The sequence below is a fragment of the Notechis scutatus genome, chromosome 4, assembly GCF_049901735.1.
Source record: "Notechis scutatus isolate UNSWTSFEM ecotype Mainland chromosome 4, rNotScu1.2, whole genome shotgun sequence".
NCBI lineage: Eukaryota > Metazoa > Chordata > Lepidosauria > Squamata > Elapidae > Notechis > Notechis scutatus.
In genome coordinates this window covers 112,454,358-112,482,346 of record NC_142012.1, presented here as the reverse complement: position 1 = coordinate 112,482,346, position 27,989 = coordinate 112,454,358, and the positions used below count along the sequence as shown (strand labels likewise).

Here is a 27,989-nt window from a genome sequence, read left to right as displayed (position 1 = left end):
TACTGCTCATCATTTTATTTATTTACTTTTGAAAAATATTCTTTTGAATCTTCTGGGTTTGGCTTAATCTGCAAAATAAAAGAGTTACAAAATAAGTATTGAATTATGCATTTGATCAAGGCAATTAATTAAATGCTGTACAGTGTCCCTAGGCACATAAATACCAAACATCCCTTTATTATATTTTACAAGATAGTAAGGAACTTAAAAGCATACCTACTTCCAATTCAGTCGGCAAATGTTCAAATTTTTCAATGATAGTGAACAAGTACAGTACTTATAATTCATTCTTGGGATCTACAGCCATCAGTGTCCCCTGTGGTCATTTTTTTTTTTTGAAAAATTTATTTGGGTTTTCACAAAGTAAAAAACATAATACAAATAAAACATATTTTTTGAAAATAGCATGGTCCCAGGTTATCACTTCTTCATACAGACACAAACTTAATTTCATGCTCATTTTGGTGTTCTATTCCACATCTTATTCCTGTTTAACATTTTGTACATAGTTTTTTCCCTCTTTTAATTTTCCCAACTTTATTTTGATTATCTCATCTCAATTCAAATCATTATATTATACTTTTGTCTGTCCTGTTTCAATTTCATATTATCTTTTCTCATTAAACAAATTTTCCCCTGTAGTTACTAATTGGAGTATGACACCTTTATATCTTTTAATTTTATCCATTCAACTCTTATTTAAGCTTCAATGTATACCTTTAAGATTATAACATTCAATATAATACATAACTTCCAATCGAATTCTGCTTGGTACATTCTTAAAATACACACTATATTCCTAAAAAAAGATTTATATATATATATATCTATATCTATATCTATATCTATATCTATATCTATATATATATATATATATATATCTATCTATCTATCTATCTATCTATCTATCTATCTATCTATCTATCTATCTATCTATCTATCTATCTATCTATCTATCTATCTATCTATCTATCTATCTGTGTAAATAAAGCACTCATTCCATTCCAATTCAATTCAATCATTAATATTCATTAAAATCTTAACATCTTCATTGATAATAGTTAAAATGTTCCCATCCTTTCCTAATTTCTCTTATTCACTTTATTTCATTTATTTATTAACAAACATTCCACTAGATTACGATAAATATTTTATCCATCATTTTAATCATATTTTCTAAAATTATTTCTATTTGTAATATAACAATACTATCTTATGTACCTTTGCAGAATCCCTTTTACAATTAAGTTTTCACCCATTGTCTCTAAACAGGTTTATACTTTCAATTCTTATACCTTTTCTGTTTCTCTACATCTTGTTTCTGTTCTTTATAACTTATTTTCCTTTCCTTCTTCCCCCTCTTCTTCTCCCTTTCCTTTTTACCTCCTTGTCTCTCTACTTCTAATTCTCTCTTCTGTAATCCCCTCTTCTGTTGCTTTCTAATATTATACTTATTTTTCAAACTATGCTTCCTTTTTTTGGTTGTTTTTTCAAATCTTAAAATTTCATTCTCTTTCCCCCTTCCTTTTTCCACCCCCACATAAAATTACTTGATCATTAAAGATGGCTTCTTCTTTGTCCCAATCTTCTTGTTCTGCAAGCGTTTCTTGTTGTTTCTCATAGTTCCAGATCTCAATTTCTAAGAGTTAAAATACGAAGCCAAAAGAACCTCTCCCATCTTGTGCATCTTCTTTTTACTTTTTAAGTTCCATTTTCAGTTCTTCTAAAAGTGGTGCCATTTTAAACACTTTTAAACAACCACCCAATTGATTTTAGTCATTTAAATGCAATAACCAAAAATCTAAAGATCACCAAGTAATCCAAGTAATCCAAAGAATGTTTCTTCTTGCTTCTTTTTTCCACTTTCTCTTCCTGGGGTTCTATTATTTTGTTGCCAGGTTTCAGTTCAAATGTATCTTTTGGGAATCTTGTTGAGATTTCACTGTAAATTCCTTTTAATTCCAGGTAGTTTCCTCCATTTTTCCAGATCCTGCCCTTTTATTCTTTTTCTCTCCTTTCCTGCTTTTAAAAGCTTTTAAGTATCCAGAAATCTTTATTATCCCTTTGACATTTTATTTTCAGCTTAAATGCCTATTGATGTCAAAGTGTTTTTTTTTTTTTTTCTTCAATTTCTTGCTTATGTCTCTTAGCTGTCAGTATAAGGAAGGAAAGAGAAAAAAAACAAGTCCTTTCCCTTCCCTCTCTCCTTCGCTGCTTCAAAATCTTCTTTGGGAACAATGTTATTTTTTTATATTTTAAATTCCAACGTTGTTGCTTTTGCGGCTTAACCCGGTCAACCAAAACTTTCTCTTCTTATCTTCCTCCTGCACATTCTTTTCCAGTCGAGTTCTTCTTTGAGGTGGCCATTTCTGACCACCACTGCAACCGTCTTCGGGAAAGGGAGTAATGGCCAGCTGAGGAGGAGAGGTGTGGCTCTACTCAACCCTGCTGGCAATCTCCCCCCTCTTCACCACCTCTACGGGGTGGCTTAGCCCCAAAACCAGCGGCGAGCACGGATCGAAACCGCACACAATCGCAGTTTCGGTCTGTCAGCGAAGAGACTCAAACCGGAAGTCCTCCTCTATGGTCATTTGATTGTGATCTGGATGCCCAGTGCCCGGCTTTCAGTTATGGTATCACAGCATCCCATGGCCACGTGATTGCCATTTGCAACTTTCCTTGCCAGCTTTCTACAAGCAAAGTCAACGAGGATTGTTAGGGTTTGGGAATTAACCCCTAGAAGAGTATTGCAGCAGTAGTCAAGCCAGGCAACCAAAGGAGAGCGGAAGGGCCCCAGAGTATACACACACTGAACACAAACACTGTTTGTAGTTTAAATAGTTTTTAATCCAGTTAGAGTTTAAGCATTGTCATTCAGTCCATTAAGTCATTCACAGTATTTCCATCCAGTAAGACTCACTAGTATAGTCCAAGTTAAGAGTCTTGCAATATCTTTATCAGCCGATAAAGATATCTTCTCCTCCTCCGGTTTCACTCTCCAGAGAAACAAACGCTGGATATTCAGTAGAATTACGCAGTAAATCAGCAAACAGTAGCAAACAATAACAGTTCATTCACAGGCACTCACAGTCAGTAATCACAGTTAGTCACAGCAAGACAGTTAGTCGCAGCAGCACACAGTTACAGTAACAGACAGTTACAGCTACAGCCAGTAAGCTTTCCAGCTTCTAATGCTTCCTTATATTGTAACTTCTAACCGCACCCTTAATCGGCTAATTGCCTGCTGCATTGTGCTTAAAGTGATAAGCACTTAAACCATGATATCTAAGTTTTATATATTTATTCACCCAAACCATATTTGGTATCAATGTTATACCTAACATACTCCCCTTTTGGGTGAAATAAATATATAATACCTTACAATCTAATCCCATATTTTTCACAACTCTCCTGGTGCTTACTGGCACCTTGGGCTTTAGTAAAATTATCAGCTAAATTGTCATCCGACATACAGTACTCTAGCTGAATCATCTTACTTCTTACAGATTGTCTCACGTTTAGGTATCTTAGATCTGTATGCTTGCTCCTTGTTTTTACTCCAATATTTGTGGCCATTTGAATTGCTGCCTGATTATCTTCATGTATAATTATAGGATAATCCACAGTTATACCTATATCAATTAACATTTGTTTATACATTATTAATTCTGTACATAACAAAGATAAACAGGAGAATTCTGCCTCCATAGTAGACAAACTTATATGCTGTTGTCTTATTGACTTCCAGCCTATTAATGTCTTACCCAGCATTATGGCTGTTCCTGAAGTCGACTTTCTAGTGTCTCTTTCTGATGCAAAACTAGCATCTGCATAAGCACTCAGAATTAAATCACCTTTTGGTTCTAAATACAATGAATAATTCATTGTCTTTTTAAGATATCTTAATATCCTCTTAGCTGCATTCCAGTGTCTTTCACATGGTGCAGAATTGAATCTAGCCAACTGATTCACGCAGTACGATATATCTGGTCTAGACCAATTACTAATATAACTCAAACTACCAATTAAAGATTGATAAATCACCTTATCAAACTCCGGGCTTTGTACATCAGTGTTGCTAAACTCCTGACTCATTGGAGTCTTAGCCGGCTTACAAAGCTCCATCTTGTAATCTTTTAGCAATTTGCTTATCTTATCCTCCTGAGATATCTTAAAACCTTTCCGTGTTTTCTTTATATTCAAACCGAGATACTTCTTTATCTCCCTAATTGCTTGATCTTTATTCTCTTTCCTAATGATGCTATTATTTTATTTGCTTCATCATTAGTTTCAGTCATCAATGCAATATCATCTGTGAATAGTAATAATAATGATACTTTCCCATTTGTCTCCCTCTTAAACAGACATGGATCGGCTAAACCAGCTTTAAATCCTATATTGTCTAGTTCCTTTACAATATACTGGTTCCATTCATAGCCTGATTGTTTAAGACCATAGAGACTTTTCTTTAACAACCAACAATCATTATTATCCTTATTTTCACTTTTAATACCAACAGGTTTTTTCATATAAATAATATGTTTTAATGGGGCGTGCAAGTAAGCAGTTTCCACATCTAGATGGTTAACTATATAGTTTTTACTAGCTGCCCACACTAAAGCTGCTCTCAAGGTTGCTGCCTTAAGACTAGGTGCAAACACCTCATCGTAGTCATTAGCATTCTGCCTAAAACCTTGGGCTACTAACCTTGCCTTATGGATTAAATTACCATCTTTATCTGTTTTTACCTTAAAAATCCATTTGCAGCCAATGGATTTCTTTCCTACAGGTAATTTGGCATTTTCATACACCTTCATATCTCTTAATGAATTCAGTTCCTTATTCATTGCTGCATACCATCTTTCTTTTTCCTTAGTAGGATACTTTTTAATTTCTTCAACAGAATTAGGAACTTGGTTAATCTGGCACACTGTGTTAGCCTGGTACCTATCAGGCGGTCTAGATACACGTATAGTTCTTCTGGGAATTACAGGGCTTACAGGAGGACTTTGTTGAACTACTACCTGTTCATCTTCCTCATCCTGTTCAGCTATTGTATCTGTTTCTTCCTTTATGGGCACTATTTCATCCTGTATTTGTCTCTTTACTTTATTTTTAAAGTTACAGGGATAACTAATGGGATTTCTATAGGATTCAATAATTACATCTTTATTGGCATCCTGTTCTAATTTCTCCCATCCTTCATGTTCTAGAAATTGGGCACTAGCACTACATAACACTTTAGATGTGCCTTTCTCCCAAAATCTATATGCCCTATGGTTTGCCTGATAACCAACGAAGAAAAATCTTTTAGCTCTATGTTGCCCTTTTTTTCTGAGTTGTGCAGGAATATGCACCCATGCTGGTGCACCAAATGTGTGCAGGTAACTTAGATCAGGTTTCCTGCCATGCCACCTGGTAAATGGAATTTCACCTGTTGTTGTATTAACAACGTTGTTCAATATGTTATTAGCACACATTGTAGCCTCCCCACAAAGAATCAGGTAACCCAGAATCATTTAACATTGTTCTAACCATTGCCTGTAGTGTTTGGCCTCTTCTTTCAATAAAAGCGTTATGTTCTGGCCTGTATGGAGCAGACTTCTTATGCTCTATTCCAGCTACCTTAAGTCTGTTCTGGAATTTGTTATTAATAAATTCCGTGCCATTATCTGTCACCAGGGTTATCAGTTGTCGTTTAGACTTTCTTTCAGCAAACCTAAGCCAATTGAAAAATGTTGATATGTTTCAGTTTTGCTTTTCATTAAATAGCAAAACCCATATCTAGAATAATGGTCCATAATGCTCAGTATATATCTAGCACCCCCATACTGGGTTTCTTTGGACCTATTATGTCTGCAAATACTACTTCTAAAGGTTCTTTTGTTTTGAAACCATTTAGCCTATTTGCAGGCAATACCTTGCTCTTATCTTCACAGCAAACATTACAACGCAAATATTTATCACAAGATTTTAACCTTATTCCTTCAGATAACTCAACTGTACGTTTTAGCATTTTAAAATTTACATGCCCCAAACGCCTATGCAATAAATGGATACATTCATCATGAGGCTTTATATTATTAAATACAGTTTGAGCCTCCCCTTTCTTACTATTATCTAAGACATATAATGTTCCATTTAAAGCTGCAGTTACCCTTTTGTTTTATCTTTTTCAATTATGCAATTATTATCCTTAAAAGTAATTACATAACCTAATTTATCTAATACCCTTACTGAGAGCAAATTAAACTTTAGTTGCGGTACATACAACATTTTTATATCCTGGTTTATGTACGGACAACGTGCAAAACCTTGACCTTTCGCTTTCAGGTTCCAGCCGTTGGCAAGTGATATATGTTGAGAACTTGTAGACATTTTTATAAATTTTGTCTTATCTCTTGTGATGCAGTGGGATGCGCCACTGTCAACCACCCATAAATTATTCTTCACATCAGAGTTGCTAAACGTGGCTAGTTCAAATGCTTTCTTTGGCTTTTTTATATTCTGGCTTTTTCTTTTTGCAGAATCTTGCCAATGTCCTCTGCCTCCACAATTAAAACACTTTTTAATTGTGTATGCCGTTGAAGATAAATTCTCTTCTTCCAGGTGCTTTACTTTGCTTTGCTGGTTTCTTTCAAGCTTTGAAGATAATTTCTCTTCTTTCTTATCTTCTCTCAGCTCGTCACGCTCACGCCTTCTTCTGGCTTCTTCTAGTAGCCTGCCTGTAATCTCGGTTAATGAGAGGCTTTCTTTTGGCAATACTTCTAACGAAGTCACATAGTCATCATAGCTTTGATCTAATGAAGATAATATTATGTAGACTTGTTGCAGTTCATTAAATATAAGCTCTTTTTCTTGCAAATCTTGAAAAATGCTCTTCATACAGTTTAAATGAACTAACATATCTCCATTCCTCTGAAGATGCGTTCGAAAAAGCTTCCGTGTAAGATTTATATGTGCTCCTACACTGTCCCGAACATTAATCTTCCTGAGGTTCTCCCAGCAGTTTGCAGCATTTTCTTCTCCACGAATATGGACAAGCTGCTGATCACAGAGAGTCAGTCCTATGATGCATAAAGCCTGCTCATTCTTCAGTTTAAAGTCTTGTAACTTTTCTTTATCATCATCATTAGCAGGATCCCAGCTACTCACATCTGGTGGGTTTGCTATAATGTCCCACAAACCTTCTCTGCGTAGAAGTAAACTACATTTCATTGACCATGAAACATAGTTTGTTCCATCCAGCCTGGATATCATGGACAGTTGTGACAAATTTACTTGTGCCATTACTCTTCAGATATTTTGACTATTTTAAACTAATTAAAACAGTTTGTTTTTACAGTAATGTGCAACTCACACCAACTCTCTCTGCTATATCCTGGTTAGTTAGACTATGCTGCTGGGCCCATAACCAATGTTAGGGTTTGGGAATTAACCCCTAGAAGAGTATTGCAGCAGTAGTCAAGCCAGGCAACCAAAGGAGAGCGGAAGGGCCCCAGAGTATACACACACTGAACACAAACACTGTTTGTAGTTTAAATAGTTTTTAATCCAGTTAGAGTTTAAGCATTGTCATTCAGTCCATTAAGTCATTCACAGTATTTCCATCCAGTAAGACTCACTAGTATAGTCCAAGTTAAGAGTCCTTGCAATATCTTTATCAGCCGATAAAGATATCTTCTCCTCCTCCGGTTTCACTCTCCAGAGAAACAAACGCTGGATATTCAGTAGAATTACGCAGTAAATCAGCAAACAGTAGCAAACAATAACAGTTCATTCACAGGCACTCACAGTCAGTAATCACAGTTAGTCACAGCAAGACACAGTTAGTCGCAGCAGCACACAGTTACAGTAACAGACAGTTACAGCTACAGCCAGTAAGCTTTCCAGCTTCTAATGCTTCCTTATATTGTAACTTCTAACCGCACCCTTAATCGGCTAATTGCCTGCTGCATTGTGCTTAAAGTGATAAGCACTTAAACCATGATATCTAAGTTTTATATATTTATTCACCCAAACCATATTTGGTATCAATGTTATACCTAACATGGATGTCGGCAGAATGTTGCAAATCGCAATTCTAGGATATCCTCTCTTAATTGCAGCAGCCACACAATTTCCGTTGCTAAGCAGTGTGGCCACATATCACATCACGCTTTAGGGCCACACCAATTAGCAATGGAAATTGCAGCCACAATTGCTGTTGTGTGTATAAGTAATTTCTTCCCTTATACTGGCATCCAATCATAAGAGAGAGGTCTAAACAACCTGGCATACACTAATAATGCATGGGAGAACTCTAGATACGGAAGGGATTGTCTATAATTAAAACAAGGAGCATTATGTTTTACATATTAGCTTTAATAACATACCGTAGGGGAGTCTGGAATCCAGTTTGCTGGACAGACTTCTCCATGTGTTTCTACATACTGGAATGCTTTCACCAACCGAAGTGTTTCTTCTACACTGCGACCCACTGAGAGATCATTGACACTTAAATGCTTGACAACACCATTAGGATCAATGATAAAAAGGCCCCTTTAAAAAAAAGTAAATGTTTTTTTTTTAATTAAAATATACTTCCTGCAAAAATGGCTTTACAATAGAAAACACACGCCGAGATCTCACGTCTTTCCCCTTCTTCTTTCTCTACCAGATAGCAGTGAAAAAGGCAGTTGAATTTATATAATTTGTTTGCTTGTAAAGGAATCAATTCTAACTCTCTTGGGAGGTTAAGTAGCTTCCACTGTATTTTCCACTAGTCTTTTTAAGTTATTGCTTATATTCTGAAGCCTTAACAGACTGTCAATTTAAATATAGCAAGAAAAATATGCTGCACATCAGTGATAGATGTCACATTTATCTTCTATATATGAACTGTTATATACAGTATGAAGTTTACCAATATGAAAATGTTTAAAAGACTATTAACTATCCAACTGTAATCAAGGCAGAGACAGATTCATAGTTATGTAGATATGAGGTAAGGAGGAAATCAGATTTGCATGGTAGCAGAGATCTAACATATTCCCAGTCTTACATACTATCAGGGAGATTCCAGAAAAAAACCCAATATTTTATTCTGTACTACAAATAAAACATTTTTCAAACTTTTTAAAAATCTTGTAAACAATTAAGAAAACTCTTATGTGTTTGTGTGTTTGTAAAATTACTGCTCTTATAAAATTAATCTCTCTCTCTCCCTCCCTCCCTCTCTCTCTCTCTCTCTAGTTGGCTAAGGCAGGTAGAATCTGCTGAAAATATTATCTGATACACGTATTTCTGTCTCTTCTGCAATATGGCAAGCACCAAACTCTGCTTGCCATGCCCTGGGAAGACACAGCCACCCCAACCAAGTCCTAGTCACTCTTGCCATCCAGCACTTCATAGTTCTGGATAATCTTTGCCACCGCCTTCTTGCTCCCACTTCTGACAAGCTGCAGCTGCTCTGGCTACTGGTCTACAGAGTGAGAGAGAGAAAAAAAAGCACAAAGCTTTTTAAAGAGGCCAGAGCATGTCAAAGTGCTCCTTTGCACCATACTCCTAGGCTGTATGGAGCTGGGTTTGCGCTGTAAAAAAATGGGGGAAGCAGCTCAAAGGCAGCAGAAGTTGCAAAAATGCCCCTTTGTATTGCATTTCTGGTCCATATGGACTAGCTTGGTGGTGCAAAAATGGGAAAAAGAGGGCAAACAGCTTATTCCCCCCCTCCTTTTCTTTTTCCAGCCCAAGACTACCTGTAAGCTTCAGACTTAGCTTACACAATGTACTAAACCAGCAACCGAGGTTTACAAACTGCAACACTTGACTTCACACAATATACTACATTAAAATCAATTAGAGTATGTTATGGCATCATATATAATTCCCTATCCTATCTTACTAGAGACATTCAAGGTAAGTAACAAAACAGATTCCTTACCTTAACGCTAGGCCAGAGCTTTCTATGAGAACACCATAGTCTCGGGAAATCTGTTTTGTTAAATCTGATAGAAGTGGGATATTCATGTGGCCTAAACCACCAGTCTAAGGAAAAAGACAGATGAATGAATGAAAAGTGAGTATATATCCCTCACAAACAACAATTAAGAGCTGGAGAAAGAAAATCCAACATCAGCATGACAGATTTTCATATATCATCATCATCATTATTACTATTATTATTTATAAGCATGGATCTTGATATAAATATTAGAGAGAAATGTTGTAGACTCAAGAAAAAACATGATTTCTTGTTTTCCCCCCCATTCCTTCCTCCCAAATGAAATTAATCCTATTTCAGTTGTAATATCTAGCCTATTGTTTCAGATTTGTACACAGAATTACTACAAGATCCTTACTAATACTAATTATATCAATACATTATTATATTAATACAACTTATATTTATAGTATATTAATACTTCTTTACACATTAAATATTACAAATATACAAATTAAAATAAACCATAAATGATAGAAGTATACATTTCGTCAATTTTTTATTAAAAAAACATGTTGAAAGTCTTAAGCCACCATTCAGCGATGTCATGAGCACTGCCCAAAGTTTTATTTGTTGGGAAGCTATAATAAATGAAATGAAATAGATTAAATAATTTTTTAAAAAAAAGATGCTATCAACGTATAAATGACACTACCAAAGTATGGTAGATGCCACAATTGCATTTAAAAACTTCTAAGAAAGATCTATTTAAGTATGGTTAGAAAGAAAACTTCAAACTTTGTTCTAATCCAGTACAGTTTTATATTGTATGATAAATACCGGTAATATATATGCAAAATATCTATACTAGCTTTCATGAGCCAGAAACTTTTGTGCTGGCTGGGATTCTGGGAGCTATAATTATTATTTATTTCTGTTATAGGCCAGTACAGACTAATACTATATAACAATCACTTGTGAAAATAAAAATCATGTTGCTATAATGAATAAGGTAAATATAGAATTATTAGCATAAAATTACAAGGTATGGGAATTAAAGTACGAGAGAAACTTAAACAATTACAATTAATTTTACAATGGATAATCTAAATCAGTGGCCCCCAACCTTTTTTGTGCCACGGCCCGGTACTGGCATCAGCACGCATGACAAGGCAAGGCGAGCCGAGCGACCGGCCAGCCAGCCGTCCCCCGCTTCTCCCCGCCACCTTCAACTCCTCCTTTGTACCTTTGTCGATGGGCTTCGCTTCGGGACGGCTTCGGGACAGTCGCTCGGCTCGCCTTGCCTTGGGTGCTGAAAGAATCCTTGCGCCTTAGTTTCGTTCCAAGCCCCCTCCCCCTCGATGAAACTAAGGCGCGAGGATTCCTTCAGGACCCAAACGCCGCTTTCCAACCGGAAAAACTCACCCGGAAGCACTTTCTCGTCAAACAAGATGGTGGCGCCCAGCAAACCGGCGGCCCAGTAGGAAATGTTCCGCGGACCGGTGGTTGGGGACCCCTGATCTAAATGCTACAGATAACTACGATACGATATTCATACAAGGACATAAATAATACTAGAATAAAACACTAAAGGTAGTTCTCAACTTATGACCACAATTAAGCCCAAAATTTCTGTTGCTAAATGAGGCAGCCTTTAAGTGAGTTTTGCCCCATTTTATAACCTTTCTTGCCACAGTTGTCAAGTGAATCACTGCAAGTTGTTAAGTTAGTAATGTTCTTAAGTGAATCTGGTTTCCCCAGACTTTGCTGAACAGAAGATCACAAAAGATGATCACATGACTGAAGGATACTGCAACAGTCATAAATATGAGTTAGTTGCATCTGAATTTTAGTCACATGACTATAGAGATACTATATTGCGATGGTTGTGTGTCATAAGTCACCTTTTTCAGTGCCATTTTAATTTCGACCAGCCACTAAAAAAAACTGTTGTTAAGTCGGCACCCTGTTCTAGGATATAAAGCTGTGCTAATTTATATTAAGTCCAATACTTGCGAAGATCTGGTAGGATCTGATGGGATTAAGACAATATAGGTCCAATCAATCATAACAAAGAGATAGCAATATAATATATAGAATGGTATGAATATGTTTAAAAGGAAAAGGAAAAAAGGGAGAAGAAGGGGAGAAAAAAGAAAGGAAAAAAGAAAAGAAAAATATATTGAGTTATGGAAAGCTAAGTAAGGCTTCATTCCTCTCTTAGACCACCGGTTTATGTTTAGTCATAGCTCTGAACAGAAGTGTCTCTGAAATCCCTTCCTCCTAATTAGCCAGCAAGAGATTAATGTAATCAATGTCTGTCCTGCCCAGCTATTGTGATACGTGAAGAAATATACCAATCTTACAGTTTTCTATACAAAAGGGAACCCAGCAAAACACAGCCCAGTTTCCATTTCTTCCAAACTTCAAAGAAAGAGCTGCAAATCCTTTTGTATGTCATACCAAAACCTTCCCTCCAAGATGGCAGAAAGGAAAATATTACAGAAAGCAAGACTAAAAGCTCTTCGGATGTTTGAGGAAACAATACTGTATAATGATGTTCTGAAGCAACACTTGTGGGTTTACTCAATTAATATATAGTGGAGTGTGTGTGTGTGTGTGTTTTGTTTTTTCCACAATATTTTTGTCTTGTTTAATTTTTGCTTTGTTATTGTTTTTCTCCTATCCTTTTTTGGGGAAGCTCTATATTTTAACTTTGGAAATAAAATTTTAAAAAGTTATCTCAAAAACATTTTTATTGTTTCATAATTCATGATTAAATTGTTACCAGTGTATTAGGAGGCAATTGATTTTAAAAGTGGCAGCTGTGCTTTCACATATCAAATGGGCACAATGGGGTAGGGTGGCTAATATAAAACTAACCGGACTTTTCATGTGAAAGGACATGGATCCAATTATGTCGAGGCTACAGCAGTTTTTTCTTAAAATAAACAAATTAAAAGCTTTTATTTATTGTTTTGTACTGTGGGCATCAAATGTTGCCACTAATAGAGGTTTCGTCTAGTGATTAAGGCACCGGTCTAGAAATGGTGAGACTCTGAGTTCTAGTCCCACCTTAGACAGGAAAGCTGGCTGGGTGACTTTGAGCCAGTCATTCTGTCCTCAGCCCAACTTACACAGTTGTTGTGGAGAAAATAGAAGAAGTGAGGAATATTGGGTACATTTGCCTCCTCCAGTTATTTATAAAAATAAAGGTGGAATTAAAAAAATAAAATAATGAAATAAAATAAATGAAAGTTCAACCATCTCATTGTAAATTTTAATGTTGATATTAGTAAGATACATGCACATCTGCACAGCTACCCTTACCCAGGAGTCTTAATATCTGCTCAATTTAACCACATCACAGAGCCAAGGAGACAAATGACCTGTCCTTGAAACGAGGCCAGCAAATCTCATTATGTTTAGGAGCCATCTCCTAGACAAAAGTGTGTGGTCATCACTTGCATTTTAGTTGTGGAAACCCTGTCACATGGTCATAAATCTAGCTAGATGACTAGACAGACTTCAAGGCTGTAGCATACGCAAGCAAGTAAAGCTATGTTTTAAAAACCTCAAAACCTCACCACATTTCTGATTCATATTGTGTTACTTGTGGATATGAAAATAATTTATCAATGATTTTAAAGTGCAGGCCAGTGTTCTGAAGCACAGATTTTAATCCAAACCCAGTACTCTGACAATTTATAGGTTTGACTGAAAAAAGGACATAAGAATATGTAACAGGTCTTTTAGAGACCTAGAAATGGTGAAAGCAACAGAACCTCACGAAAAGCTCAGGAAACAGGTAAGAACAAGATCCAATTTGTCCAGGCCTTCCAAATTCTTCCAGGACACTTGATTCTTTTAAGTCAGCAAGAAAGAACCACCATTTCAATCAACAGTCCCACTTGAGGGATGTTAAGTAATGATTAAAATCTGATTCCTTAGTCACACTAATATACAACAGAATAGTATACACTAATTTTCTTGGTTGCATACTATATATTTCACATAATTGCTTTTTTCTTTATTTTACAAATAAAGAATATTATAATTATCCATTTCAGAATTTTATAATTAGACTTAAAATAGTAGCAACTTTTGTACCTATCAGTTACTTATGGCCTTGGGGTTGGGCCTTTCTTACAATGACCAAGCATAATTTAGACTGTTTTATCTTTCCTTTTCTTACTGGGCATTACTTTTCTTATGGTTTAGAGTAGATTAGACAAAATGAACAGTGGTGTCTAAAGCGAGTCACATGATATATGCACACTGACATCATGATTTGATCCAAATTTTGATGCATTTGATCCAAAATTATATGTCAGAACAATTCTATCAATTTCAAAACCCGCAGTAGTTTATTTTTATTAGGTGAAAGAGAAGTGAAATGCCTATCTGGTAGAAAAATATAAATATTCACAGCTGAGAAATGAACAAATTTATTTTCTGTTTATACTTTAAGAAAATCTTATTAAAACAGTGCCCTTTAAGAAACTAAAATATTTATATACCAGACTAATATTAATGTAAATAAGATGAATCTAGATTTTAAACATATGTTCAATATTCATGATTTTAAGTATTGAAGATTTTTGTAACTATCCAAATAAATAAAAGCAATTTCCTTCCACAATCAATACCCCAGTAATTCTGCCAGTCAAATTAGATAGTATCTGTGCTGCTGTATGGATATAATTATTATGGATAATAATAATGCAAGAATAAATGAAAAGAAACATAATTTCTACCTTTCGTGGTGTATTTATCCATGCCAGGTGACAGAAGTGAGAGTCTACTGATACAGCAACAACTTCACAATTCACATCATGGAATTCATTTGCTTTGTCACTAAAAGCTATAATTTCTGTTGGGCATACGAAAGTGCTAGTGGGGGGGAAATACAGACAGAAAATGAAAAAGAATGGAACAGGTCTCTAAACATCTTTATATCATTAGGTTGTACAAAGTATGAGCAAAATAAATATTTATCCATTTGAGACATCCTGCTTATCCAAATAATTCATTGGGACATAAATTGAATGGACAAAGTTCGGAAGAATAATGGCATGTAATCTAGAAAAGATGCCAAAAATGTTGCTTCAAAATTGGATCCCCAATTTCTATCAAATGTTTATAGCATTTACCGTATTTATCGGCGTATAACACGCACAGGCGTATAACACGCATCTTCATTTTAAGGGGGAAATTTCAGGAAAAAAAATTTAAAATTCTGCCTGCCTGCCTTAGTTTCTGGTTGTTTGGGAGCAGCTTCGGCTGAGAATAATAACTATTCACCTCTTTTACTCAGCCGAAGCTGTTCCGATTCAACCATTAACGAAGGCAGGCAGGCAGGCAGAACGGAGCACTGCGGGCGGGCGGGCGGGCGGGCGGGGTGGGGGTGGGGGAGAGGCGACAGGAAAAGCCCCCCCGCTTCTTTGAAGCAGTTTCTTCCTGTGCTGGTGGAGGAGCGAGAGAGCGACTGAGAGAGCTGACCCAGAGAGAAGGACAGGCTTCGGTTGCTTCCTCCCTCCCTTCTTTCATTTGTGTCCTTGATCCCGATCCCAGCAGCATTCACCGAAGGCTTCTTAACATTATATCGGCATACATCATTTGCCCCCTATTTTCAGGGGGAAAAAGTGCGTGTTATACGCCGATAAATACGGTATCTGATTGCTATCATTCCCTTATCATAATTGCCAAAAGATCCAAAAATATGCTGCAGTCTGTATTCCACAAATGTTCAGCCCCCTGTTTCATTACAATTCTTTTTTAGGAACAGGCTACAGCATCATAACTAACATAAGATATAGAACATAAGATAAGGAACGTAAGATTTGGGGATCATAAAATTTCCAAATTATAATTTGTATAGTTTTAGCAATCATACCACAGCAAATGCATCAGACAAGTGTTTTACAAATATTTTACTGGACTCTTCATGTAGTATTGTAAAAATATTCATTAGGAGTACTATATGCTGATAGCTATATACTGTTACTGTACAAAGGCAAAATTTGATCTGGAATACATCTGAATCTATAAGTAGCACCTGTCAACAACTGAATCTTTTCCTGGAATTGCATAGTTACTGTAAGATTCTGGGAACGGATGCTTTAAGGAATGTTCAGATACTATGTGTGCAGTACTTGGAATCACATTTGCCCTTTCAATTTGGATAATTGAATTCATGCTCAAAGCAGGTTTTATTCTACACTAACTTCTAATCTGCACAGTATGTCATCTGGGTCATTAAAATTGAGACAATAAATTTCTCACATCTGCAAAACAAAATTGTTGAAAAATTATGTGCATGTATTTATTTAATCCAATAACCTTTTGCCTAAACTACTTATCCTTGTTTGTTTCATCCATAATGGATGTACCACTTTATCTAGACAAATGAGCAATTAATATTCCAAGTCATTTTTTTCTATCTCTGAATATGTGAGCCAATGTAGAAGGAAGGAGGAGGAGCTAGGACGCTGGAGTAGAAATGGGAAGACTCTGTTTTCAGTCCACTAGGTAAGTAGTAACTTTCTCCCCAGAAACATCTTGACAGCATCAAACTACATACAATGTAATAGATTACAATCCATCACAGTCATAACAACTTCAAGCTATCATGGATTTATTTGAGATGATAATAATAGTATCAATAGTATCAACAACACATACGCTCCTTAATCTGGAAATGCATTAATAAGAATGTCTTTGGCCTATTTCTTATCACTGAACTTGTACATAAAGAAGGCCACTGTTACATGATAAACAGAATGCAAGTGAGGTTGAAATAACAAACAAGATTATCTGCCCAAAACATGAAAGCCAAGTCTACTTAAGAGATACAATACAGGACAATACTTACAAATCCAAGGGGTAGAAGAAAAGAACGAGGTATTTTCCTTTAAAGTCATCTAAACTGAGCTCCCTGAAATCTCCATCCACCACAGCTGTCCCCTTAAAAAATGGAGCACGCTGAGTGACAGCAGGAACAAACCTTGCAGCACCTAGTAATCATTAGGTACAGTCATACGATATAACAAAGATATTGTGTTTGGATTAGAAACAAGCAAAATGCTAACATGCAAATTCATAAAAAGAAAAAAAAAACATCTTAGCAAATGTACCCCAGCATTTTTAGAAAATAAAAAAGTAATAATGAGCAATCACATTTTTTTAAAAGTGTATTTTATTTTTTAATGGTATTTTATGACTAGCTACACTTGATCTCAAGACAGCCATTTTGTATGAGTGCTATTACATGTTCTCACAATTCCCCCAAAGATTGAGGCTTCAGTATGATGTGAATTAGATCACAGTCTATAATCTATGTTCATTATCTAATTCATGTTATGACTAAATATACTGTGTGTCAGTATATCTTCTGTGTGGATGTCACAATAATTTCAATCATTAAAGGAACTATTATTGGGAAAAGACATTCAGATGCACCAGCCATTCTAAAGAGGAAAGAAGCCCAACAGATAGCTAATTAGTGAAGGTTGATGTTCAGGGTGTTTATTTTTCTTGAAACCAGCATTGCTCCAACCCAAGGCCACAATTCATGCAAATATGCAGTTTGTAGCCCTGAACCTTAATGTAAATGGAAGAAAAGCATTCTTGCCTTCATCAAGGCTAGCTCAACAAAGATGACAAAAAAAGTTTACCAGTACCTGAAATTTTAACTTCATTTTAAAATCAAATTGTGCAGATTCCTCTTTACAAAAGAGATACTTATTTCTAAATAAAATTGAACACATTTCAGAGTTGTTTGCAAATTATTAGAAACATTTAGCAGCACCGATATATTTATTTTGTGTATCTCTATACACAGACCTTACTCCCTGATAATATTTCCATTAAATGTCTATTCCCATTTATTATCCACCTGAAATAATTTAAAAATAGCATGTGTTAACTTGCAATTCTGCAGTAGTAAAAACATGTTGAACCCCACACCCACGAAGCCTATGCTTAACTGACATAACAGAAATGCAGGTCTGAAAAAAGTAGAAGTAATACAATTCACAGTGTTGTGCCAATTTTGGAATATATTCCAAGAAAACTGCAAAGTAATAGAATCATTGAGGTGAAGGGATCTTCCCAGTCATTTAGTCCAATCTCTGGTGTGCAGGATCTACTACATTTTTTTTTTAAACTAGGCAGCCTTAAGGTGTGGATAGCATGCTGCAAGTTGCCAAGCTTGAAAAAGACTGTGCTAGACTTGACCATCTGACTTATCCAGTCTATTTGAAACCATTTCAGATTGGGTGGCAGTCTATTCCATTGGCCAAGAAAGTCTTCTTTGGTATTTAGCCTAAACCTTTTTCCTTAATAGTTTTAACCCACTGGTTTTGGTCTTTCTTTATGGGACAACAGCCCATGTGTCCCATCTGTACACGATAACCCAACATTTCCTCTGCTTTTTAGATCGCTGCAAATGTATATGATTGCAGACTAAATCAGAGAATATGCATGGGGAGACCTTTGGCCACGAAGCACAGGGAGAAGAGTTTTTAAGAGAGGATTTAGAGGGCATCCATGAACAAGGTGCTGATTATGAGCGATTTCATTCACTCTCAGACCCGGCAACTTACTAGTACTGAAATATAGCCGAGGCACAGAGGGCTTGGCGTCGGCTGTGCACTTCCGCCCACTCGCCGCTGCTGATAAACACCTTCCGGCCACCGCGCTTGCTCTCCATATGGTGGCACCGGTCCAACCACCCTAGGAAAAGAGGGCTCGGGTCGGTATCAGAAGAAAACGGGAAACGAGGACCCAAGGGTAACATGCTAGCGAAATATGCACCGCAGCGGAGCAGAAGCAGCCTGAGATACTCGGGAAAGACCCCTGCAAAGCATGCTAAGATCGAGCTCCAGTTTCTCCTCCCAAGCTCCTGCATGGAGGGCTTCCCAAGATCTGGATGAGTAAAGGGACGGGGACGGGGAGGGAGAGAGACACTCGACTCTTATTTATATTTATATATTTATATATATAATATCTCTCTCTCTCTCTCTCTCTCTGGGAAGGCAGCGATGGGTCGATTTTGCAAAAAGTAGCCAAAGGTTCAAGATGGGGGAACGAGGGGGTCGATAAAGGAATCTAGTCCTCACCCCCTAAGGAAGCTATTATTACACCTTCCAAGGGTTTTCGGCTTACTCTCGTGCAGAGTGCGCCCAACTTAGAAAACACAACAGGGAGAGAAGCGCCGCGATGCCTTTAATGCTATAACAAAGAAGCCCCAAGACTGCAGCCTCCCTGCCGGAGCGAAGCAATGGCCGAGGGCCAGCACGGGTCATTTTTCGGGAACGGCGCGGCAAGCAAGGGGGTCGCACTTACGGAGGGTTTCAGTAACCTTCGGAGCGCCCCTGTCACGGCTGCCATTTTCAGCTTGAAGAGCAAACGAAAGGGGCGGATCGCGCTCCGGCTTTGGCTGATACCGGGGAGGAGCCGCGAAATCCCCATAACCCCAGGGCCGGGCTGTTGATAGGCCGGCAGAGCTGCGGGTGGGATCGGCCCAACCTTGCAGAATGTGGGTTTTCCCGAGGGTAAGGAAAGAGCCCGGTTAAAGTTTGTAGTTATGTCCGACTCTTGAGCTGGCACTGAATTTGCAGCTGGGTCTATTAGGATCACAGGATGCCCGGAACTATAAAGTATAGGTATATATTCGAAATATATTGATTAATATGTGTATGTATATGTGTCGGTATATAGTGATTAATATGTGTATGTATATGCACATACATATATGTGTGTGTATACTATATTTTGCATTCCTAGGTAGCCTAGTCAGTATATATACCGATATATATATTCATTTTTTAAATATGTGCCACTGTTCACAGAAAAAAATAAAGGCTATCTTTCAATCAATCAGAATACAGCTGGAAGGGACCTGGAGGTCATTTAGTCCAGGCCCTTGCTCAAGCAGAAAACCCTATACCAGGGTTGTCAAACTTGCATCGTCATAGCGGCATCATGTGAAATAGTGAGACTTTTTCCCCCTTCACTGGGTGAGGGAGGAGCCAGCACATGATGAATCCGGCCCGCAAGCGGCAAGTTTGACACCTCTGCCCTATACCATTTCAGACAAGTGGCTGTCCAGTTTTTTCTAAAAAATCTCCAGTGATGCAGCACCCATAACATCTGAAGATAAGTTACAGTTAATTACATCGTATGTAACCATAATATTTAACATGTTAACCTAGTCTGTGTTAGTCTTAGCTAATCCTTTTTTTGGTACAAATCCCCATTAAATAATTATATTAAATAATTGTTTGACAGAATTAAGTTGTGGTTACCTATGTTCTGCTAAGGCATGCCTGGGATCTGAGTAAGCCTGTCATTGTTTTGGGTCTCTTGATGAATAAAATAAAGGATGATATTTTGCATTCCTAGGTAGCCTATTCAAAACTAATTCCCACTGAACTTCGTGGGCCATACAGCACACAGTATGTGGCTGCAGAATGTTAGATCATCTTTTCCAACTAATCAATCTGAATCCATAATGGGCCAGATTCACAGCAGTGTTTTTCAAACTTGATGAATCTGGACTTTTAACTCCTAGAATTCCCCAGCCAGCATGCTGGTGTTTGAAATTTACTGGTTTAAACACAAGCATTTAACTTTGTCTATGCCCATACCTAGTCAAGAAAATACCAAGGAGAAAACCACACATCCTAACAACACTGACAGGGCAAACCCCACATTCAGATGATGTTACTTAATTGGATAATGAAGAGTCTGAAAACAACCAGCTAGGCTCATACAGCAGCAAGGATTCCACAGTTCATCCCTGAGGTACATATATTTTCTTCTACTGCAGAAATAAAATATCTTAGAAAAGGGCTGTCAAACTCCTGGCCACGCCCACACCCGGTTTAATGAAGGGGGGGGAAGTCCCAATACGTCACATGACACCACCATGACAAATGTGAGTTTGATACCACTGTCTTAGGAGATGTTGATATATCCGTTGTACATAATTTCACTATGTTCCTTATATCTGTTTGATCTTTGAATCAATTACTATTTGTCCATTGGCATTCTTCAGTTTAGAATACCATTTTATGACTGAAAATTCCTTCTGAATTTTAAAATATTTTGGAAAACCTGTCTTATTTTTTTAGTATGTTACCATTTTCACCTCTTTACAGATGTCATATTTCAGTTCTTTGTACCTTTTAACAGTTCTCTGAAAGTATTTTAGTTTTGTCCTGATATTTTTGTTTGTGCTTCTTGACTTTGGCTTTTCTTTATTTTTTACCAATTATCACCATCTATTCTGGCTTTTGCTTTTTTCGGTTTCTTGATCTTTAGCAGTCTCTTTTCACATTAATCCTTAATAGGTGCTTTAATTTGGTTCCACAGCTTCTGGTTCTCTATCAATGAGGTTGAGGACTTAATAGTGATTCCTGATATTCTGCTTGAAACTGGTAGGTATATGCTTAAGATAATATTATGGAAACTAGTTAGTTTTGTTATTTTCTTTTAGCTTGATTTGGAACACCCATGAATAATTCATCATCTTTTGCACAATAAACCTTTGGCTATATCTTCATTATTATAATTGAGCTTTTCACAACCGTGTACTACTAATATAGTTAATTCGATTTTTTTGTGTGTGTTCTATCTGGTGTTATCTATTTATATGTCATCTTGGTTGTCTGAAAAATATATTAGCAATGTAAATAAAATAATTGGATTGAGAGAAACAGATAAATTGGTCCTCTGTTTATTTTTTATTTCTAATCCATATAGTTCAACAATATTTTTTTCATTATTTCCAACACTGGTATTCCAATCTTCTTGCTTGTATGTTCTGTTGATTTCAGCCTGAACTTAACCATACAAGTAGTTAATATTCTCTTTTTCTGCATCAATAGTTGGGGCAAAAAGTTGAATAACTCTCATATTAAAGATCTGTGGGCAAAATTTATATTACCAGTATTACTATTATTATATACACAATAATGTGAAATCAGAGGTGTCAGTTCTTTAGCTGGTGGTGGCATTTGCATGTGAGTTCTTCCCAAGAACCTAACATATTGTAATGTATCAACATAATATATGTGCAGATCCAAGCAGTATGATCTTTTGTAATTGATAGATGGAAATTTTGACAATGCATAGATTTTCTCAGTGCTGTCCATGATGTTTTGTTATGGTACCCAATTTGCTATAACCCCTGCAACCACTACAACCAGTTTATGCCATAATCTTTTAACTTTGATTTTCAGATTTGATACTTGATTTCTTCCAGTTCTGCTATTCTATTATCCCCTGATATTGCCACATCAATTATTTACACTTGTCTTTTCAACCACAGCTAAATCTGGCTGTAATGTGCCAAGACTTTGTCAGTTTTCTATTTGGAAATCGCACAAAATTTTAACCTGCTTATTTTTACTACTTTTTCAACTATATGTTTCCAACCAATTTTCTATAATTGGCTTTTGATAATTTTACAGATGTTCCAGTGAATAATTTTGGCATAACTGAGTTATGAGGCTGTTTATAATAAGTTTGTGTGATCTTCTTGCACAAGCTGAATAAATGATTTACTGTTTCTTCTGCTTCTTTGCATAATCTCATGGTTTTTCAATTCTGGCCTTGATTACATTGATTCAAATAGCTTCTTCTTCAGCAGTCAAATTCAAGCCTTTAGTTTCTTTTTTAATGTTTCAAGTTGTAAATCTTTGCCAGGTTTTATCTTCATTCACTTTCCACTCAATCTTTTGTAGAAATTGACCATGTAATGCTTTCCCTTGCCAATATTCTATTCTTGTTTTATTTCAATATTCATGTTTTGTTTCCTGTGCATTCAGTAAATTCCAGTTTTCAACTTGCCTCAATGATTGGTCTTGGCTGTTTTTTACATAATCAGTCAATGCATGATTTTCTTCTTTAACAATTTTTTTACTTGAAGTAAACCTCTGCCTCCATTTCTACAGAACATGTATAATCAATATCATTCTGGGGATGTAATGCATAGCAAATAGTCATAAGTTTTCTTGTCTTTTTCAATCCAAACAGTCTAGTTCAGCTTGTGTGCAGTTAATAATTCCAGCAGCATATCATAACACAGGTATGGCCAGGTATTGAAGGCTTTGATTGTGTTTCTACCGTTCAATTTTCTCATTGTTTCTATCTATTCTTTACTAATTACACTTTTCACTTGTCCATGCTTTATGATATTTAAGTGTAAAATGCTGTGATCTTTGATGAGTCCTGATTGTTTAACCATTTAGCATTTCAATTCCATTATTATTCATGATTTCACTTTGATTTTTTGATACTGTGCCTGTAGCAATAAATACAATGCTTCTATAGTAGTAGTTATTCTAGGCCAAATTTAATTGCTACATATGTGCTAAAAATTCTTAAATCATTTGTTGTTAAATCAATGACTGATTTTTTCCTGAATTTCCGTAAAGCTTAGCCCCTCTGTCTTTCTTCAATTTTCCTGCTGTTAGCCATTGCCAGATCCTGTTGTCATCTGCTTTGCCTGCTAGATTTTTTGTGTGCACTGGCCATGCAATGCTTGCTTTGCCCAATCTCTGTTGTATTCTTCATCTGCTCTTTGCTTGGTGTCTTTGGTATTCAATTAGCCATCATGGTATACTAGTTTCAATACATCTTCTTCACTGCCCTTCAAATATTTTTCCGATGCCCTTTTTTCTTCCTTAACTATCTGGTGTACTTGCAAATTTCTATGACCACTTATGCTCCTTGGTAAATAGAGTCTGTCAGTGTCATTGTGTGGATGTACAGTATGTACCGGTATGATTCATCATTATTATTATTCTGATCTTCCTGTACAGGGCTTCTAGATCAATTTGAGTCCAGTGCACTATTCTAACTGTATATCTAATGATAGTATGTTGTTAAACTACTTGGCAATGAGTGAATAGAGACCAGTTAGATGTTTCAATCAAAAACCATGCAGTTCATCTTCACCTTCTACTGCAACCTTCCTTGCCCTTTTTTACCAACCATTTCTGTTGCTATCAGCTTCTTCTTTTTCCTTCACCTTCTTTAGCCAAGCTGCATTCTTGAAGTATTTATTTGGGTTGGCTCATATCTGTGCCCTGAACTGCACTGTTTCTTCACTGTTAGCTGATGGATGGTTCATTGCAGCCTCTCCATTAATGGATTGATAGAAACCTTTCTGATTCAATTGAAATTGGAGATTCTGCCTGTAGAGTGCAATTTGATCTTCCTATTTGCTGACCTTGGCTATAGATTTTATTTGTTGCTTTATTATTTCCAGTGTTTCCTTAATCTTCCTTTTTTCCATGTGATATTTCTTGATTGGGTATTCTTTGATCTTCTGGTCTTTTTTGCTGTTTTCTTTGTTCTGTTTTCTTGCTGTTTTCTTTGTTCTGTTCTAGCCTGCTTGTATCTGATCTTAGCATGCTGATCTTATTTTCTAGCCCAATCTTCCATTTTAATTCCATTTCCTTTTAATGTGCTACCATAGCTGTTTCTTTGAATCAAGCTTCAATGTAGTTTTCTTGATCCATGTGGTTTTCTTGATAAAATACAGTTTTATTATGCCCTTCTCCTGTGCAGTATGAAATGATATCTTTGTCATTATTAAAGTGATTGTCAGTTTCCAACACAATTATATCACAATTGCTTGATTTAGTTGCCAGCTTGCTTTCATTGGACGGCTGGGATGACATTCACATATTTGGTGACTCTAGGTGTATATTCCCAAAGTACTTCATTCATACCTTCCAGGAGCACAAATACATATATGCACACATGAACATAAGCACAAGGAAGCAACCTAGTAAGTCTTGGGAAAGATCCACAAATATAAAATGTTAATTTGAAAGCCTATCAAGCTTTTTAAAACAAGATGTGTTGCCCTCTTAATGTGGCTAGGTGGCAGCACACTCTTTCAATAAATACAGTGGTTTACCGGCTGTTTGCCAGATGTTGTGCAGGAGGCTTGTACACTCCCAGCCACTGTTACGACACATCATGGAATGCTGAGACAATATGTCAGTTTGTAGAACTGTAACCTCAACATAGCCTTCACAAATAATTGAAGACAGGCAGACTGTTAAGTTATTGTAAGGGAGGAGGGTACTAAAAAGTATAATGAGATACAATTGTGAACTGTATGTTACTGAAAAAGGGGAGAGAGAAGGAAAAACACTTTTCCCTAAAAAACTTTCCTGAATATAATTTGGATCAATTTTGTGTGAACCACAACTGCCAGACATAATTACATTTCACTGATGTCATTTGTTTGCAATTTTGGGTACATTACTAGCAGTAATAAATCCCGAGAGGCTTCAAATGGCATTTATTAGGGTTCATTTTGGAAAATAGTTGCTTGCGTCTATATAAATGTTGTCCAGTCGGTCAGTTAAAAGGGCTTTTGTATCTTTTTCTTTTTTACATTTTTCCAACCACCACAAGCTCATGGAAGTTGGGATCCTAAAGGTCGTTTTAATAGCTACTGAATTGCTCGAATCCAACAAGCATCCTTTACTGTAGAAGCCTTCTCGGGAGCCCAAGCTGCATATCAACAATGGGGCCATTGACTCCCATAAAGGGTAGGGTGGTATGTAAGAATGCCTCCTGTGGATAATATTTTAAAATTGTATTTGTCGTCTGAAAAAACGCAGTTTGAAAATTGGGGTGTTTTTTTTTTCACAACCCCCCCTTCTCTTGTAGAGACAGGAGACAGTCTGTTGCTGCAGTACTCACAGCTGCAGACCTGCAAGAGCCCACTCAGCCGATGAGTCATCGGCTGCAACAGCTCATAACGTAAACCTTCATTTTATCCGTCCTCGTTTCTCATTACAGGGGAGTCCAAATTTCAGCATTTATACTGAAAAATGTACTAACGCTTCCTTGGTAGTCTTCTGAAAAATGACCACTATCACCACTGTGATAGCTTGTGGTGACCAAAAATCATTTTTTAAGTTGACCTCCAAAATAAAAAATATATAACACCCCTTCTTTCTTGAACGATCCTGCAGCAAAGGTATACTGGAGATCCCCTCCCACCCGGTCTCTCTTTATGCCTTCAGAATTTGAATGTTCCATTTTTCCTCAAGCCCTGCTCCAATGAAATTCATCTGACGATCACTTAGTGTTGTTTTTTTAAAATCTCTTTCTAATTAAACATGCAGATAGGGAGTTTTAACTGCCCTTGCATAGAGTAAACAAAGGTTGATAAACTAAAGCCAAAGTTTAAAGGTTTTACTCTTGTTCAAACAGATTGAATGTACGTCATAACAGAAATAATTTGTTTGTGCTTGGGGTATAACTATCACGGTGCATAAGTAATTGTTATAACATTTATTAGTTGACCGGAACCTCAAATCGTTCCCATTTGCTGAGCAACATCTGCCAGTAACCTCAGGCTACATGGCTGGCAGCCTTCTTAGGTATAGTCCAAACATGAAACATGACCAGATGAGCTAATTCTACTTTATTGTAAGGCTACATTAACATAATCTTGCAAGTCTGAAAGTACAAGACTCCTGCTCTTTTCCCACCTGATAAATTAGAGAGTTTCTTTCTCTATCTATGATGCACTGTGGTCTATCCTGCCTCTTATCTGATCATTTCCTAAGTGGCATCTTTTCTCCCTCACTTGTCTCCCAAGGTCATTCTCACATACCCTTACAATGGCAAATAATAAAAGAGACACTATTGAACTTGTACCTCACCAACACCTCTAAGGCCACAGATTCCTCATCCCACTTAATCCATTTATTATTATTCCCTGCACTTTGCCTCCTTAGTTGTTTTTTCCATATATCTGTTAATTCCTTCAGGCAACAAAGGTATGAATGTTTATATAATACGATAACATTTTTCAAAGGAAAGCCTTCTCTGCTTCAGTTCTTGTAATTCCTGACATAGTCCCTAATAGACATGTAAGAAGTGTCCAACACATTTAGCCATGCATCAGTTCTTTTAAAGCTGCTTAAAGCATGTAATTCAGGAGTCATTCTATAGCTATGCTTAGAATCCAGCTGTTTTAAGCCTCCTTTTTAAGAATGCTATCAGTCTCACGACATACTGTTCACTACTCAATAGCTGCAGGACAAGCAAAACAACCATCAGATATGATATTTTACAGGTATAATGATTGAGAGAGCTGCAAATAATGCTGATTATTTATAAACAAGTCATATTGTCAGTCATGAAAAACAGCTTGCTTCTGAGTTTAAAAATGGAAATGGTTCTTCCATTTAGGGTTTCTTTCCAAATCCAATTAGCTGGTCCCATTTTTTATGTGTTTTAATGGTTCCAACTTTCTTCCAGAAGACAATATACATAGCTCTTGAAGTCAGCAACAGCAACACTATGAGGTAGTGTTATGTGAGATATAGTACTTGGCCCTGGGTCTCCTGGTGTGCCTCCATGGCTGGGTCATCATTCCTTAGCCACTGTGCTACAGAGAGTGTGTTATATGGTTTGTAGCTTTTTGCATTCTATCACCTTCTGTAGATTTCAAAAATCAGACCTAATCTGTGTAGTGGTTTGAGGTGCTGAACATTTCAGCCCAAAACATCTTGAAGGCACTGCAAGGATAATATTGGAAGGCTGGATGCATATGTTGGGTTACACAAATCTTCTCTACCTTGGCATCTCAGAATTTCCTACTAGCATGGAGAATGCTATGGTAAGCCATAAAGTGAGAAGGGGATATTGATTCAGACAGCGTATGAGTTAAAAACACCAATGTTGATTAATGAATACTGAAATAAGAATACTGAAGTCTCATCAAGAAAAAACCCTGATATGTGTGTGTGTTTTCCAAATGCCTGCTTAATGAACAATATGGCTCCTTACATCCTGTATAAAAAATTATAAAGATGCAACCATAAAACAAAACTTTAAAATGTCAATAATGTATCTTTATTCCTGTTTTTTTCCTGAATAACTTAAATGCATCAAAATAAATAACCACAACACTTGAAACAGTACTTTTGTTGGAATTATTTACTCCATTATTTCCAAAGCTGGTCAAACTATCAGCCTAGTAACAAGAATACGCTGGATAAGTCAGTACTGGCCTGCA

The 27,989-nt window shown here is 36.6% G+C and overlaps 1 protein-coding gene and 1 long non-coding RNA gene across 2 annotated transcripts; one reads left to right on the top strand and one right to left on the bottom strand.

Annotated features, from left to right (window-relative positions):
- Window positions 1–19,411, bottom strand: PRDX3 (peroxiredoxin 3). The gene is made up of 7 exons (XM_026669846.2): window positions 19,271–19,411; window positions 18,529–18,658; window positions 16,797–16,938; window positions 14,680–14,815; window positions 9,923–10,026; window positions 8,376–8,541; window positions 1–68 (listed from the first exon to the last, which is right to left on the bottom strand). Exons 1-7 carry the CDS (start codon window positions 19,394–19,396, stop codon window positions 15–17), a joined length of 858 nt encoding a protein of 285 aa, XP_026525631.2. The 5' UTR covers window positions 19,397–19,411; the 3' UTR covers window positions 1–14.
- A 54-nt stretch (window positions 19,412–19,465) lies between these two features.
- Window positions 19,466–25,480, top strand: LOC148130867 (uncharacterized). The gene is made up of 4 exons (XR_015749390.1): window positions 19,466–19,590; window positions 20,579–20,731; window positions 21,302–21,366; window positions 25,377–25,480. It is a non-coding gene; the product is annotated as an uncharacterized LOC148130867 (long non-coding RNA).
- Window positions 25,481–27,989: the final 2,509 nt, after the last annotated feature.

Bases quoted from the DNA above. Each gene is read 5' to 3' on its own strand.
- PRDX3 (XM_026669846.2), bottom strand. From the start codon at position 19,396: ATGGGGATTTCGCGGCTCCTCCCCGGTATCAGCCAAAGCCGGAGCGCG. The intron at 18,659-19,270 runs GTAAGTGCGACC...CTCTTTTCCTAG, and splicing joins GAAGGTTACTGAAACCCTCC to GGTGGTTGGACCGGTGCCAC. The intron at 69-8,375 runs GTATGTTATTAA...TTTATTTTGCAG, and splicing joins GGATTCCAGACTCCCCTACG to ATTAAGCCAAACCCAGAAGA.